At 37.5% G+C, this 15478-nt stretch overlaps 2 protein-coding genes across 2 annotated transcripts in view; one reads left to right on the top strand and one right to left on the bottom strand.

Moving 5' to 3' along the window:
- LOC140512603 (sulfotransferase 1C1-like) overlaps positions 1 to 15478 on the top strand; it is a 198457-nt gene that overhangs the window by 33519 nt on the left and 149460 nt on the right. The window lies entirely within an intron of this gene.
- The window catches only part of LOC140512248 (sulfotransferase 1C4-like), a 53329-nt gene continuing 45515 nt past the window's right edge, over positions 7665 to 15478 (bottom strand). The window contains exons 8-9 of the mRNA XM_072621481.1: positions 14122 to 14296; positions 7665 to 8009 (exon numbers count right to left, since the gene is read on the bottom strand). Coding sequence (XP_072477582.1) covers positions 7897 to 8009; positions 14122 to 14296 — 288 coding nt within the window. The 3' untranslated portion in view covers positions 7665 to 7896. The remainder of the gene's footprint in view (positions 8010 to 14121; positions 14297 to 15478) is intronic.

Below are 15478 nucleotides of genomic sequence, written 5' to 3'. Positions count from 1 at the left end.
ATGGGCCTACCTGAAAGCCATGATCAAAAAAAGAGCCTAGACATCATCTTTCATGAAATTATCAAGGAAAACTGCCCTGATATTCTAGAACCAGAGGGCAAAATAAATATTGAAAGAATCCACTGATCACCACCTGAAAAAGATCCAAAAAGAGAAACTCCTAGGAATATTGTGGCCAAATTCCAGAATTCCCAGGTCAAGAAGAAAATATTGGAAGCAGCTAGAAAGAAACAATTCAAGTATTGTGGAAATACAATCAGGATAACACAAGATCTAGCAGCTTCTACATTAAGGGATTGAAGGGAGTGGAATATGATATCCCAGAAGTCGAAGGAACTAGGACTAAAACCAAGAAACTGAGTATAATACTTCAGGGGAAAAATTGGTCTTTCAATGAAATAGAGGACTTTCAAGCATTCTTGATGAAAAGACCAGAGCTGAAAAGAAAATTTGACTTTCAAACACAAGAATGAAGAGAAGCATGAAAAGGTAAACAGCAAAGAGAAGTCATAAGGGACTTTACTAAAGTTGAACTGTTTACATCCCTACATGGAAAGACAATATTAGTAACTCTTGAAACTATTCAGTATCTGGGTACTGGGTAGGATTACACACACACACACACATGTACACACACACACACACATAGAGACAGAGTGTGCAGAGTGAATTGAATAGGATGGGATTATATCTTAAAAAAAATGAAATCAAGCAGTGAGAGAGAAATATATGGGAGGAGAAAGGGAGAAATGCAATGGGGCAAATTATCTCTCATAAAAGAGGCAAGCAAAAGACATTTTTAGTTTGGGGAAAAAGAGGGGAGGTGAGAGAAAAACATGAAGTTTACTCTCATCACATTCCACTAAAGGAAGGAATAAAATGCACACTCATTTTGGTATGAAAACCTGTCTTACAATACAGGAAAGTGGGGGATAAGGGGATAAACAGGGTGGGGGGGACGATGGAAGGGAGGGCATGGGGAGGAGGGTGCAATTTGAGGTCGACACTCATGGGGAGGGACAGGATCAAAAGAGAGAATAGAAGTAATTGGGGGCAGGATAGGATGGAGGGAAATATAGTTAGTCTTATACAACACTACTATTATGGAAGTCATTTGCAAAACTACACAGATTTGGCCTATATTGAATTGCTTGCCTTCCAAAGGGAGGCGGTGAGGAGGGAGGGAGGAAAAGAAGTTGGAACTCAAAGTTTTAGGAACAACTGTCGAGTACTGTTCTTGCCGCTAGGAAATAAGAAATACAGGTAAAGGGGTATAGAAAGTTATTTGGCCCAACAGGACAGAGGAGAGGATGGAGACAAGGGCAGAGAGAAATTATGGAGGAGAGAGCAGATTGGTGATGGGGGCAATTGGAATGCTCGGTGTTTTGGGGTGGGGGGAGGGGACAAGGGGGGAGAAAATTTGGAGACCAAAAATTCTGTGAAAATGAATTTTAAAAGTTAAATAAATAAATAAATTAAAAAAAAAAAAAAGAAGTGAGAAAGGGTTGCAAAAAGATTGCCAAAGACAAATTGGAAATTTCAAATTTTGCTTAGGGAAGGGCCTGTACCCAACAGAGAGGAGAGAGAAAGAACTGTCTTTCTTGTCATTTTTCTTCTCTTTCCTAAGCAAGAAATATTTATTAAGCCATTTGTCAAGCATGTTGTTAGGTACTAGAATAATTCAGCTGAATAATTTAGGCTAGTACTATTACTATCATAGTTCAACAACAACAGTCAATTGACTCTAAAAATGTTAATGTGATCTTGGGTTACATTAAGAAAGACATAGCTTCTAAGAATAGAAAGGTAATAGTTCCACTGTTCTCCATCATTCTTAGACATCTTATAGAGTATTGTATTCAGTCCTAGATACCATAGTTTGAGAAGTATTGAATATGTTGGGGAATGTATAGAGCAGGAAAACCAGGATGATAAAGACCTTGAATCCATGAGAAAAAACTACCAATTGAAGGAATCAAGAATGTTTACTCTGGAGAAAAGACTCAGGTGGGATAAGATAGCTATCTTCAAGCATTTGAAAGGTTATCATAGGCAGAAAATGATTGGGCATGTTCTGTATGGAGTCAGAGGATAAAACCAAGAGCAATGAGTGGAAGTCCTAAAGAAGCTAATTTAGACTTGATATCTTAACAATTTCTTAACAATTAGAGCTGTCAGAAAGTGAAATGGGCTACCTTGAAACGTGTTGAGCACAAGGATAGAGTACAGTATCAATTCCAGGCCAGAACTTAGGTGAAGCCTGTTCTCTGAGACCGTGCTCATTATCATCTGGCATTGCTCTCCATGACCTCTGGATTTTGCTGTAATCGTGCAGAGTACAAGGAGATAGGTAAAGTCATTCCTGAGATCAAAGAACTAGCCAAACAGACTTGGAATGAGGACAAGTAGCTTGTCACATATTCTTGTGGTTTTTATCTTTATAAGACCTGACCCTCAGATCAATAAATGGAGTTGTCCTATCTTCTTATGCCTGCCCATGTCTTTCTTCACCACCACATCACTGAGCCATGTGGGGATGCTGGCTGTCCCCCACAGAAAGATAGTAGCTTCCCCTTTATTAGTGTTCTTCAGGCAGAGGCTGAATTCCTTTGGTGAACGTGTTGGACTAGACAACTTTGAGGCCCCCTTCTGAGAAGAGCTAAGCCATTCATGACTGATCATCCTGTGCACATTTTTTTTTTTTTTTGGAGAACTTAATCTTCATTTATGCTTTCTCTATGGAAAAATATACTGTGAATTCTGAGCAACTAATGTATGAGCAAAGTTTGTTCATAAATTTTATGAGGCTAAAGTACTCTATACTGGTATTGCCTATCACAGGGAAAGTTAATTAGCAAAATAAATGAATTGTACTTGAGCATATAGTTAATTTTTGCAGTTAATTAGTTTTTTAAATTATGGCCTCTTCATTGCAGCCATTAGTAAATTAAACTCTTTCTGTATATCCATAAGTATGCTTAAAGTAAGAACATCATTGAATTTTAGAGTTGAAAGCTTTGTGAAATAGTAAATCCATTTATATAAACTTCTGATGACAGCAATGAATATAACTATAGAGATTTCTAAAAAGTTTTATTGATAACTTTTGCTTTTTATACCTTAAATATTTCTCAATATACCCCTGCTTCCACAGAATAGAAAAGAAAGGAAAAAATCAATTCAGCAAAGCCAGTCAACATGACAGCTATGTCTGATATCATGTGTCATATTTCAAACCCATAGTCTCTCAACTATGCAAAGAATGGAAGAAGATAAGTTTTCTCAACTCTTCTTTAGTACCAGGCTTAGTCATTCTAATTACATAGCATTCAGTTTTTTATTGTTATTTTTATATTCAGGTGTAAGTAGAGATTCTTCTTTTGCAAATAAATTTTTGTTGCTATCTTTTGCTTTTACATTGTTTGCTTTTACTTTTATATCCCTCTCCTCTCCTCCCAGAGTTCCATCCCTTGTGATAAGGGAAAAAATTCCCCGGAATTTATCAACACACTGAAAAAAAAAAATCTGATGCTGACTTTAGTGCCCCACTCACCCATAAGCTACTACCTCTGCAAAGGACCAGGGGAAGGAGAAACTTTTTAAAGATTTTACTGATATCTTTAAATCTCTAAAATTTCCTACCAATATTTCTCTTTTCTGTCTCCCAAAGAGCCATACCCAAATAACAAATAATATTTTTTAAGAAAAAGAAGAGAAAAAAATCAGCAAAACTGATCAAAGCATCAAAAATGTCTGAAAATGAGTATGAAGTACCCCACCTCTTCATAGTAGGCTGGGGACATTTCTCATATAACTTGTTTTAAGTCATGCTTGTTCTTTGTAATATCAAAACATTTTCTTTTAATTGTTTTGTGGTTATTCTTTCTACTTTTTTTCTACATCTACTTTGATTCCAATTTTTTACCATTACAAAAAGTGCTGCTATAAATATTTTGGTATACATAGGGTTTTTTTTTTTTTTAATCAGTGGTCTCTTTTAAGGTTTAAGCCTAGAAGTGCAATCTGTCGGTCAAATTGTATAGACACTTTATTCACTTTCACTAACAGACTTTCAAAAACAAATATGACCATTTATTAAACATCTCTTATATGCTTATGTACTTTGCCAGACCCAGGGAAGAGATAGTTAGATATAAAATAGCAATTGTTTTTAAGGAACTTCTAATCAAACAGTGGTAAAAATGGGTACATAAGTAACTGATGTGAAGGACAGTGAGATGAATATGAGGGAAAAATGCTATGAGAAATTTGAAGAAATAGAGATTTTTCTCTGGGTGCAAGTGGAAGGTGGGGGGGGGGGAACATGAGAAGAGGTCAGTGAAGGCTTTGTGGCAAAGGTAGTATTTCAGCTGGGATGGATGTGCATGAATGGATGGAGGTAGGTGGTGGAAGAATCTTCTAAGACATAGGGGATTAATGTGAGAAAAAGTTTGGATATAGATAGTAAAGGACTGGAAATGTAGACTGGCCAGTATGGCATTCAAAGTCCTTCACATCCTATCTCCTTCCTACTTTTCCAGTCATTTTATACTTTGTTCTCTGCTAGGTACTCTTCCATCCAGTGACCCGGCGCCAACTGCCAGGCCTAGAGGCCTGAGGGCTACCCGAGTCTTACCTTACCTGTCCCAGGTCTTCGGTTGGCCAAACTGGATAAACGTATGAGAGAAGAGACTTTCCGGAGTCGAACAAGGGTTAGGCTTTATTCAGGGTCCTGGTTACAAGTGCAGGGGAAGCTCTTCCTTAGGAGGGAGAGAGAAAATCTCCCAAGGAGGCAAAGATCTTACGATAAGAGATTGGAAGTAGAAGTGTAAGTGGGGAGAGAGGGGGAGGGGAGAGCGAAGAGAGGAAAAACGGAGCCTTCTGTCCTGTCAGAGCCCCTCCACGCTAAGAGCGCCTTCGGGCTTTCCTGACCCTACTTAAGCTCTCCGGCCGTGTAGTTTGCACCTGAATACCGTGCCTGTTAGATAACAATAGGTGTGCCCAGACCCGGGCCAATCTCGAGGGCGGGGAGAGCTCTCTCCCATCACGTTTCTCACGGGAAGAGGCAGAAATACACGAGATAGCTCGGTCTCACTCCTCGATTCCCTGCTGTTTTCTGGGGGGCCTTATGAGAACTCTAAGATTTACCCGCCCGAGACTGTCCACATGGAACTGAGCTTCTACCCCCAACAACCCTGGCCTTCTGACTGTTTGATGAACAAGACATTCCTCCTCAGATCTAAATATTTTCTCTTCCCGTCCCACATTCCTAGAATGCTCTCATCCCTCAATTCCACTGACTGATTTCACTGACTTCCTTTAAGTCCATTCTAAAATCTCATCGTTTACTAGAAATCTTGCCTAACCCTTCTTAATTCTACTGTCTTTCCTCTGTTTATTATTTCCTATTTATTCTGTAGATAGCTTGCTTTGTCTACATTTGCTTTTATACTGCCTTTCCTGTTAAATTGTAAACTCCTTGAGAGTAAAAACTTAAATCTTTTGCTTTTTTTTTTGTATCCCTAGGGCTTAGCACAGTGACTGGCACATAGTACGAACTTAATACAAGTTTACTGATTGATTTACCAGGAATATAGCTTGAAGATTTTAGAGGACTCTGAATTTAAGAATCAGGAGGTGATTGTTTATTTGGTAGACAACACACAGTCACTATACTATTTCTAAGTATAGGATGTGTTACCATTTGGATGGCTATTACTTTGGTAGTGCTATGAAGCATGGATTAAAGGAAGAATAGATTGGAAACAGGTATTCATGTAAGGAAGTGTGGTATAGTACAAACAACACTGGACTTTGTCTTGAGTCTCTGAAAACTTAGTACTGAAAACTGGTACTTCCATGTATTCGCTATATGAATACAGATAAATGACTTTTCTTTTTTGGACTTTAGTTTCTTTATATATAAAATGGCTAGATTTGGACTAGCTTTTACTATGCTCCCTTTCAGGTGTCAAATTCTGTAATTCTTTATGACCATTGCAATAGTTTTGGTAGGAAGAGATGAGGGAATGAATTAGGGTGGTTACTGCGGGAAAGGAGAAGAAGAGAGAGAAGGAAGAAACTTTGTGGAGGTCAATTTCATATTAGATATATAAAGAGAATAATAAATCATGATTTCATTCTTTACTGGAGAATGATTTTTCTATTGATTCCTATTAGATAGGCACATTATTTGCGTTGTGTATATATTAAGAGGTAGCCATGGTTATGGTTTAGCCTCTCTCAGGTAAATGCATTTGAAAGGTGGCTTTATGTTTCAGTACTGTGTGTTGACATACCCAGATCCATCAACATTTGCCTTTATGTACTATTTAGATGTGTAAACATTAGTTAAACTGGTTCAGAAAAAGTATAGTGTATTTTTCTAACAGTTGTAAAATGCTAGAGAACTTCTCAGCAATATCAGGATTCTTACTGTTTGTGTGAGGATGAAAATACTCATAGTTTCAGTGAGGAAGAAGCCTTCATGAAATTCTAGCAGGATTGGATTAAAGGAGAAATAAAGGTGAAATGACCATATCTCTAAGTTAGAAGTTCATTGTTCTTCTGAAGTTGGTAAATAGGAAATTGAGTTTTTGACTGTCATATTTCAGCTGTCATATTCATTATCTTAGAATTGGACAGTACAGACTAATGACTTCTCCTTCTGGTTACATCAGAAACATTTGAAGATAGAAAACTATGTGGGTTTTTTAGTAGACTTCTAGCTCAGTGTGCTTGATAGCACATGGCAGCCCCTAAAGCTAATTCAGTTGTGGGCTTCATTAAGAGTGGCATGACTTCCAAGAAAATGGAGGTAATGATCTTCTGCTGTAGTCAGGCAACTTCTGACCTATTATGTACAGTTCTTGGCATGACATTTTAGAGATAACCTTGATAAGCTGGAGAATATTCAATGGAATATGGAATCAACCATAGTGGTTAATACCCTCAAGTTCATGTTATATAAGGATCCAGTGAAGTAGATGGTGATTTCTTACCTTAAGGACAGAACTCAAGGTGATATGATTCCTTTTTTCCTCCCCCAAGTCATTGAAAGGTTATCATATAGAAGAGCAAATAGATTGATTACTTTTGGCTTCGGAAGGTAGAACTACGAACAATAGGCTAAAGAAATGGAGCAAATTCAGACTTGATATCAGGCAAAAACTTCCTAATAATTATTATTAAGTCAATGAGCTACCACAAGACACTATGGGTTTTACCCTGCCTTTAAGACCGAATAATCCTGTGTCAGGAGGATTGCATTATAGAAACAAATTCATTTTGGGTTATGTATTAATTTTGGGACCATATGGCTGCTAAAGTTCCTTTCAACTCTAAGTTGATTCTAAGTTTTATTCCCTGAATTAACTGTAGTGGAAAATTATACGAAATCAGTATCCTTAAGTAGGGAACCAAGGAATCTCTGAATCCTTCTTTCAGATTAGAGTGACTTGGCAAAAGTGATTGTGCTTTCTAAACTTTTTCTTTCTTTTTCATTTGGGGGCTTATTTTGGGAGTCTATAGCTAGTGTGGTCATGTGTGGTAAATTGTAAATTATGGTGGTGTAGTCAAAGAGGGTAGCAAGACAAATATAAATGAACATATATATCAGCACACATGCTAGAAATATACTAAATGCAATTTTATTATGAGTAGTATTAGGGAAATGCACCTATCTATGAAGAGGGGCATGAAAAAATAGCATAGTTCCTGGGGTAATTAGAGCCAGTGGAGACTTAATCTAAAAAGGGCTCAGAAAACTGAGCCTAAATTTTTTCCTTACTTTTAAGCTATCATTATGAGAATATTATACAGTTAGTGGCAATCTTTTCAACTTTAAAAGTTTGAGTGAGCATAAAATTCTTAGTCATTTTGTCTCAATTTCAAATCTTAGTATTCCATGGAGAAAGAGAGTGTAGTATCAGCCATCTTTTTCCTATAGTCTTCATTAAATCTCTCATTCTGGACTACAGTGAAATAATTTTTCCAATCTCCAATCACACCTAAAATATAGCAATGAAAGTATTAGTAAGCATATTTAATAAAAAACAGATGACTCTAGATACACATGCTATAGTGTTGTGTAGAGTGCTACCTTGACATCAGGAAGACAAAGGTTCAAATCCTGTCTTAGACACTAGGCATGTAATGGTGGGCAGGTTATTTAATCTCTCTGAGCCTCAGTTTCCTTTTTCTATAAAATAAAGATAGTAAACCTGTTTGTGACTATCTCATGGGTTTTTGTGAGATTGAAATGAAATACTATATGTAAAGTACTTTGAAAAAGTTAAAAGTGCTATATAAAAGTGGATAATTATTATAGTTTCCTTTCTTCTCAATGGCATGTTGAGCTTTCATAGTTATATTGATAGGAGTATAGATATAGAGCTGAAAGGGAGCTTAGAAGCCACTTAGTCCAACCAGCACAGGCCATTTAAGTGACTTGTCCACAGACATACATGTAATTAGTGACAGAGGCAGGATTTAAATCCTTTGACTCTAATCAGAACCCTTTCCATGCCAGCATGTTTTCTCAATCAGTTTTATTTCATAGAAGAGGAAACTGAGGCTAGAGAGCTGGTCTAGAATTGAGCCTAGATTCCTCATCATTACTGTCTAAGAGTATGTTGCTACCACGTTAATCACCAAGGATACTATTTATTTAACAAAAACACTATCCTCCGTGTGTAAACTTAAAGTACCAAAACATGGGAAGAGCAAACCGTTTTTTAAACAATTATTTGTGCTTTTTCCAAGAATATGTTATTATGATTTGGATCATGTTGCTTCCTATATGAAGTTTTCCTTGATTGCCTCAGCTGGTAGATTTCCCTCTCCATTTACCTTATATTTATTTAGCATATATTTTTCATTTACTTACATGTGCATTTCCATGCTAGAGTGAAAGTTCCCTGAGGTCAAGGACGCATTTGTTTTTGTCATTGAATCCTCAACATCTAGCATGGTATAGGATCCCTAGCGCAGAGTGTAATATTTATTATATAGAGAGCAGGTACTTAATAAATCCTTGCTGGCTGTTTGAATGCTTTAAAATAATAATGTATAGGAAACTAACAAAATTATACATGGGTTAAAAATATCTTTTCATTTATGCAAACTAGCTCACGTTCATTGGCCTCACACATACTTGCTGGTGCTACCACTTCTCTTTCTTTTTATTACAACCCTTAGTGTGTCAATATAAAAATGTAAGATATCACTATTAAACATTAAATAGTTTCCATTAATAGTAACATACCAGATATATGCTAAAATTTAAATCATTAAAGAAACCCCAAGATTCAAATTATGCTAATTTTTACTTTGAGGAGGAAAAGAAACAGGCATGTATTAAGCACCTACTATGTGCCAGTCATTATGCTAAGTACTTTACAAAAATTAACTCATTTGATCTTCACAAAGACCATGGGAGGTAGGTGTTATTATTATCATCCCCATTTAATAGTTAAGGAAACTGAGGCAGACAGGTTAAGTGAGTTACCCAGGATAACATAACTGGTAAACATCTGAGGCTGGATGTGAACTCAGATCTTCCTTAAACCAGGCCTGTTGTTCCATCCACTATGCCACTTATCTGCCTCTGTTTTAAAATTTGGTTCATTTAAAGGTTCAGGATCTTGTTTGTGGGATGTCTACTTTTTTTCTAAATGGATTTTTATCAATATTCTTATAAAAATTCATGCAGAAAATAATTCTGTAAATGAAACAGGGCTGTTTCACTTTTAAGTCAATATGAGTGATATGTATGGTAATAAATAATGCATGAGAAATGCAATCTTGGGTGGCGTAGAAAGACCAAGAATTTTATTTGATTTGGAAATAGCAAATATTAATGAGTAACTAAATATTTTAAGGAATATAGTTAAACGACGTGTACTTTCCATTTCTAACTCCTTGTACTTACAAAGTGGATTAAGCAAAATTAGGGTCATCTGTCTATGGATCTTTGTGTTCTTTAGAGGAAAGGAAAGGATCTCTAGAAATTCAAAACACTATAAATTGAGAGTCTTAGAGATCAATGTTGTAATGAGAAGGAAGAGGTATTAATTATTCTACTTAACAGGAATCTTAACTGGAGGTTGTTTTAATATACTCTGTTACCTAGCAGGCTAATTAAAGATAGACTACTACCCACTTAACTCTTTACTTTTTGCTTTTGTAACTGTTCTCATATTGCTTCATTGGGGAGCGAGAGGAAATGAGCCATAAACCCCTTATCTTGGGTTGGCATGTATAAAACTTTTGAAGTTGGACCTTGTCCAAATAATATAGGCTCTTTGAGAGCCTATATCAGCACTGGAAAGGACCTCAAAGGCCATTTAGTTTAAACCTTTGAACAACAGTCCTAGAGAAGATAAATGACTTACTGAAGGTCACATACAGTATCTAGAATAGGGTATGAATGTAGATCCTCTGACTGTAGAGACATTGAACATTCTTTCCTTTGTACAGTGCTGACTCCTCAATATTGAGACATAGAAAGAGCTGAAGGACTTGGGAGTAGGCTATCTGGAATGCCATGATGGGGAAAGATGGCAAATAACATAAAATACCAGTGCATGAACTTTGAGAAAAGGGAAATCAAGTAAAGAAGCAAAATAGCTTTTGTTCCGTATCCATTTTCTTTTGATAAGGCTTTAATGATGAGGCTGTCTATGTCTTCGGAGAGGAGCATATTCTTGTGGTCTGTGGTGAGACAGGAGAGGCTTGAAGCAAGGTGGGAGTAGAACATGGCAAGAGGGAAAAGAGAAGGAGTTATTATCTGAATCTAGGTTGTTGGTTGTTGTCACTTTGGGTGTTCCAGAAATGAACTGAGGTGCCTCTGTTTCAGGAGTTCCCCAACTGACTTGATTGTGACCCTTTGCCAGCCCATGAGAAAGCCAATGGGGGACACTTAGGCCTGAATGATGTGAGTCAGGTAACTTCTGGGTTTGGGGCATGCCTATAGAGAGGTTGGAGGCAACCTGGATCTGGGAAAAGTCATGGGTGAATAGCCTATGGAATAGTTGTTTTAATGTATTTCAAGTCTATTTCCTTTTCTTTTTTGGTTCTGAATATGGTATATAATTAAGCCCTGCTTACATGAGAGAGAATTACTTCCTGATTCTGTATTTTATTCTACAAGTGAGTTTGTTCTGTAACATATTCTGTATTCTGTGTAAGAAACCTAAAGCCTCTTTCCTATCTTTGAGTGACAATCATCTGTCTCTTTGAAGAGAGATACCAAAGGCTTAAACTTTTCCATATTCATTACTAATTAAAGGAAAACTCTATCTTCAATATTCTCATAAAATATTATTCCAGAATTTCCTTCAAGGTTTGTGTGTTTATTCTTGAGAAGTTGGACCTCCCATCTTTTGCAGTTGAGGTGCTTGTAATGGTAATTTAAATGGAAAGATCTTGCCCATCCATTAATAGGCCCATGTGACCTGCCTGAGTCACATGGAGCCTGTGGTGGGAGGAGTTTGCTGAATAAGTAGAGCAGAAAGTGAGTCAGAGAAGTCAGAGCCGGGAGAGAGCGAGCAGGTGGCAACTAGCATGAGTGGGAGAGCTTGTCTGTGATTTTGTTTAAGGGAGCTGGTTTGTGGGAAGCCTAACAGGGGGAAGGTTGGGGATAGTGTTGTCCTCTGCATTGTTATTATGTATAGATTTTTTGTTACTATGATGGATTTGGTTTTCTGGTGTTGGGATTTGACTTTCTGGTGTTCAAATAAATGTTTTGGTTCTGTCTTCTATGTGGAGAGTCTATTATATTTTGCAGTTCAAAACTGTATTGGCATATTCATAGCTGCCACAGGTACCACACATTGGCAGTACAGTGCTCTTATCTATTCTTCAGGTGCCAGTGAGTCTATGTACCAGGGTCCCTCTCAGTAACTTCAGGAAGCAGCTGTGACCCATAAAATTCACAAAAGCATTCCTTAGAGATAGAGAGGTAGTCTCTGTCCCCTGTGTGGGTTATGCCCACTTTGATATAATCAATAATGAGACCTCAACCCTGTGATGCTGGCCAGTAATATGATTTCTCTCCTGTTCTTTGTTCTGTGCTAATAAAAATGAGTTGCATCTTCAATTAGGGGTCTTTTGGCCCAGAGGTGGTACCATCCTTCATTAAGGTGAACCCATCTTTTATTATCAGGTTGCATGCCCCTGTTAATAAATGATATTTTGCTTAAGAAATTGCCTCAGTTTAGTCTTTTCTTAAATTTCACGAGGCATGTGGTTGATTTTAGTATTGTCACATTCATATGATAAATATTTACTGAGATTTCAGCAGACTAGGAATGAGAGTGTAGTTTTCCACGTGGGTGAGGGCCTGAACCAAGAATTTAATTGCATAAATTCATACTAATCCTTCTTTCCCCAGAGTAATGCAGTGAGCAACCGCCATCTTCAAAAGGGGCAGATTTGGGGGATAGACACAGTTTTCTGTAAAACAGAGAGCCTGGCATTCTCCCTAATCACCTCGGCTGGTGTTAGTTGAAATATACAACTGCTAGAACGTGAACCTGCCAAAACTTAGTCAGGTGGTGCAGCGTATAGAGCACTGGGCCTGAAGTCAGGAAGACTCATCTTGATGATTCAAATCTGATCTGAGATACTAGCTATGTGATCCTGGGCAAGTCATTTGACACTGTTTGCTTTAGTTCCTCATTTATAAAATGAACTAGAGAAGAAAACAGCAAATTGCTCCAGTATCTTTACCAGAAAAAAACCCCAAATAGGGTCATGAAGAATTGGACATAACTGAAATGAATGAACAACTAAAATGTTGGGTAGTTGGATAGTGGCACTCCTAGGGGTTAAGCTCTATTTAGCTTTATATAATTTTACCACTATGTACTGAACATGATTTATTAATAAGAAATATTATAAAGCTCCAAGAATTGTCCTTCCTCTCCTTCCTTCCTTCCCTTCCCCCTCTCTTCTTCCCTCTTTCCCTCCTTCCTTCCTTCCTTCCTTCCTTCCTTCCTTCCTTCCTTCCTTCCTTCCTTCCTTCCTTCCTTCCTTCCTTCCCTAAGTTTAAGATCCTCATTTATCCCATTAGACATTATTCATGGATATATCATTACTCATCTTTCTCTTTTTCAATGTCCACAAATGATCAGTAATTCTACAGCAAAGCAATGCTTCATTTAAGGAAATAATGTTTTATACACTGTGCTATCTTTAGTTTGAAAGCCAGAAAAGAGCTTATGAATTAATATTGGTATTTAAAATATTGAGTACCCTAATGAGGTAGTGGATAGCAATTTACCTCCAAACCAAGATCTGAGTTTAAGTCTTTCTTGGGACACATTGACTGTGTGATCCTGGCAAGTTATCTCAGTACTCTGAGTGACTCTCAGGGACTCTAAGTTGCTGAGAAAGCATTGAGCTGCATTGATTATGGACATCCCCTCACCTAGGAGTTTTCTATACTGATGAAATCACCATTCCAGCACTTAGTACAGATTCTGGCATATCGTAGTCACTATAGGTTGCACTGTGGATAGAGCTCTGGTCCTGGATTCAGGAAGACCTGAGTTTAAATCTTTCCTTAGATACTTCCTAGCTATGGGACTCTGGGCAAGTCACTTAACTCCTGTTTGCCTCAGTTTCTTCATCTGTAAAATAGGAATAATAATAGCATATACTTCCCAGGGTTGTGAGGATCAGATGAGATAATAATTATAAAGCACTTAAAACAGTGCCTGGCACTTAGTAAATACTATATAAAGTTAGTTGTTTTTATTTGTTATTATTATCATCATCATTATTCTTATGGAAACTAGGTGGTCAACTGGGTTAGAGTGCAAGACCTAGAGTCAAGAGGACCTGAGTTTAAATCCATTCTCAGACACTTACTTGCTGTGTGACTCTGGCAAGTCACTTAACCCTGGTTTCCTCAGTTTCCTCATCTGTAAAATGAGCTGGAGAAGGAAATGGCAAACCACTCCAATGGTAAGAAAACCCCAAATGGGGTCATAAAGAGTTGGATATGATTGCTCAACCAAACAAATTATTGTTGTTATTAATGTTCCATATACCTATTTAAAGCACTGGCAATAATGAAGAAACTTAATTTTCTTAGTGAAAGAACATCTATATTACCTTTCCTCATGAATGGGGAGACAGACTGATTCATGGTAGCATCGAATGTGTAGTTTGACATGGAATTCTTCTTCATTACATCAAATGACGTATAATAGATAATTTTATCTACAATTTTGTCATCCACCTTCTTCCCCAGGAATTCCATCACTTTTTCAATTTCATGCCTGGGGTTCTGCAGAGAGAATGGAAGGAGAAAGGAGAACTTCTTTTTGTGTGAAGATCAAAGGTCATTATTGGCATAACAGCATAAGTCTAATCATGGAAATTTTGATGCGTCTCTTTACAAACCTAATTGTTCTGCTTGTATGTTGTTCTGGGGATCTACCTCAGTTCTGAGGGTAGATGAGATTGGTAACAGGAAGTTCTACTAAAAAGGTCTTGGGCAATACTAATTCCATCAGAAGCAAGATTCTGATTCTTGGTGAGTGCTTAATATATAAACTTTGTGATTTTATTTAAACTTAAATCTTGTTTTATGCAGCATATTAGTGATAAGGGAAGGGGTTAATAGTGCTGTGCTTAAGAGGCACATATATGGCAATCTTTTTTTTTCCTGTGTGGAGAGAAGGAAGCAACCCTTACGATATCAAAGTAGAGATTTTTCGTTTTGCCCTTTCAGAGGTGCCAAATAGGTGGCCCAGTGGATAGAATAAATACTGCACCTTGAATATGAACAACAACGATAATAATGAACATTTATATAGCACTTACCCTGTGTTTAGCACTGTGCTTTACAATTATTATCTCATTTAATTCCCACAGCCACCCTTGGAGGTAAGTGCTATTATTATCCTTACCTTACAGATGAGGAAACTGAGGCAAGCAGAGGTTAAGTGACTTCCCCAGGGTCAAAGGGCTATTACATGTCTGAGGCCTGACTTGAATTTAAGTCTTTCCAATTCTAGACCTGCTGTTCTATCCATTGCACCATCTAAGTTTAATACTACCTGAGAAACAGGAGTAGCTATGCAACACTGGATAAGCCACTTAACCTCTGTTTGCCTCAGTTGCCTCATCTGTAAAATGAGGATCATAACAGCACTTCCCTGTTATGAGGATCAGTCATGATCGTATTTGTAAAGTGCTTTGCAAACCTTAAAGCATAAAAGAAATGCCAATTATGGTTATTATAATTAATTAATCCCTTACTCCCTTCCAAGATTACTTATTCCCCATCACGCTAAGGTAGCTAACGTACTTCCTCCTTTAGCTCCTGGGCTAGCCATCCTTTCGGTTGTCAATTGCTTCAGTAGGAAGCATAGTGGAGATTTTCCCATCTGAGGCAGCAGCTTGCACGAATTTCAAGGCACGTTTGTTAGTGGTGCTTTTGGGATGGCTCCCAATCTGCTTCCCG

Source organism: Notamacropus eugenii, chromosome 6, assembly GCF_028372415.1.
Source record: "Notamacropus eugenii isolate mMacEug1 chromosome 6, mMacEug1.pri_v2, whole genome shotgun sequence".
NCBI lineage: Eukaryota > Metazoa > Chordata > Mammalia > Diprotodontia > Macropodidae > Notamacropus > Notamacropus eugenii.
This window is presented reverse-complemented; position numbering and strand designations above follow the sequence as displayed.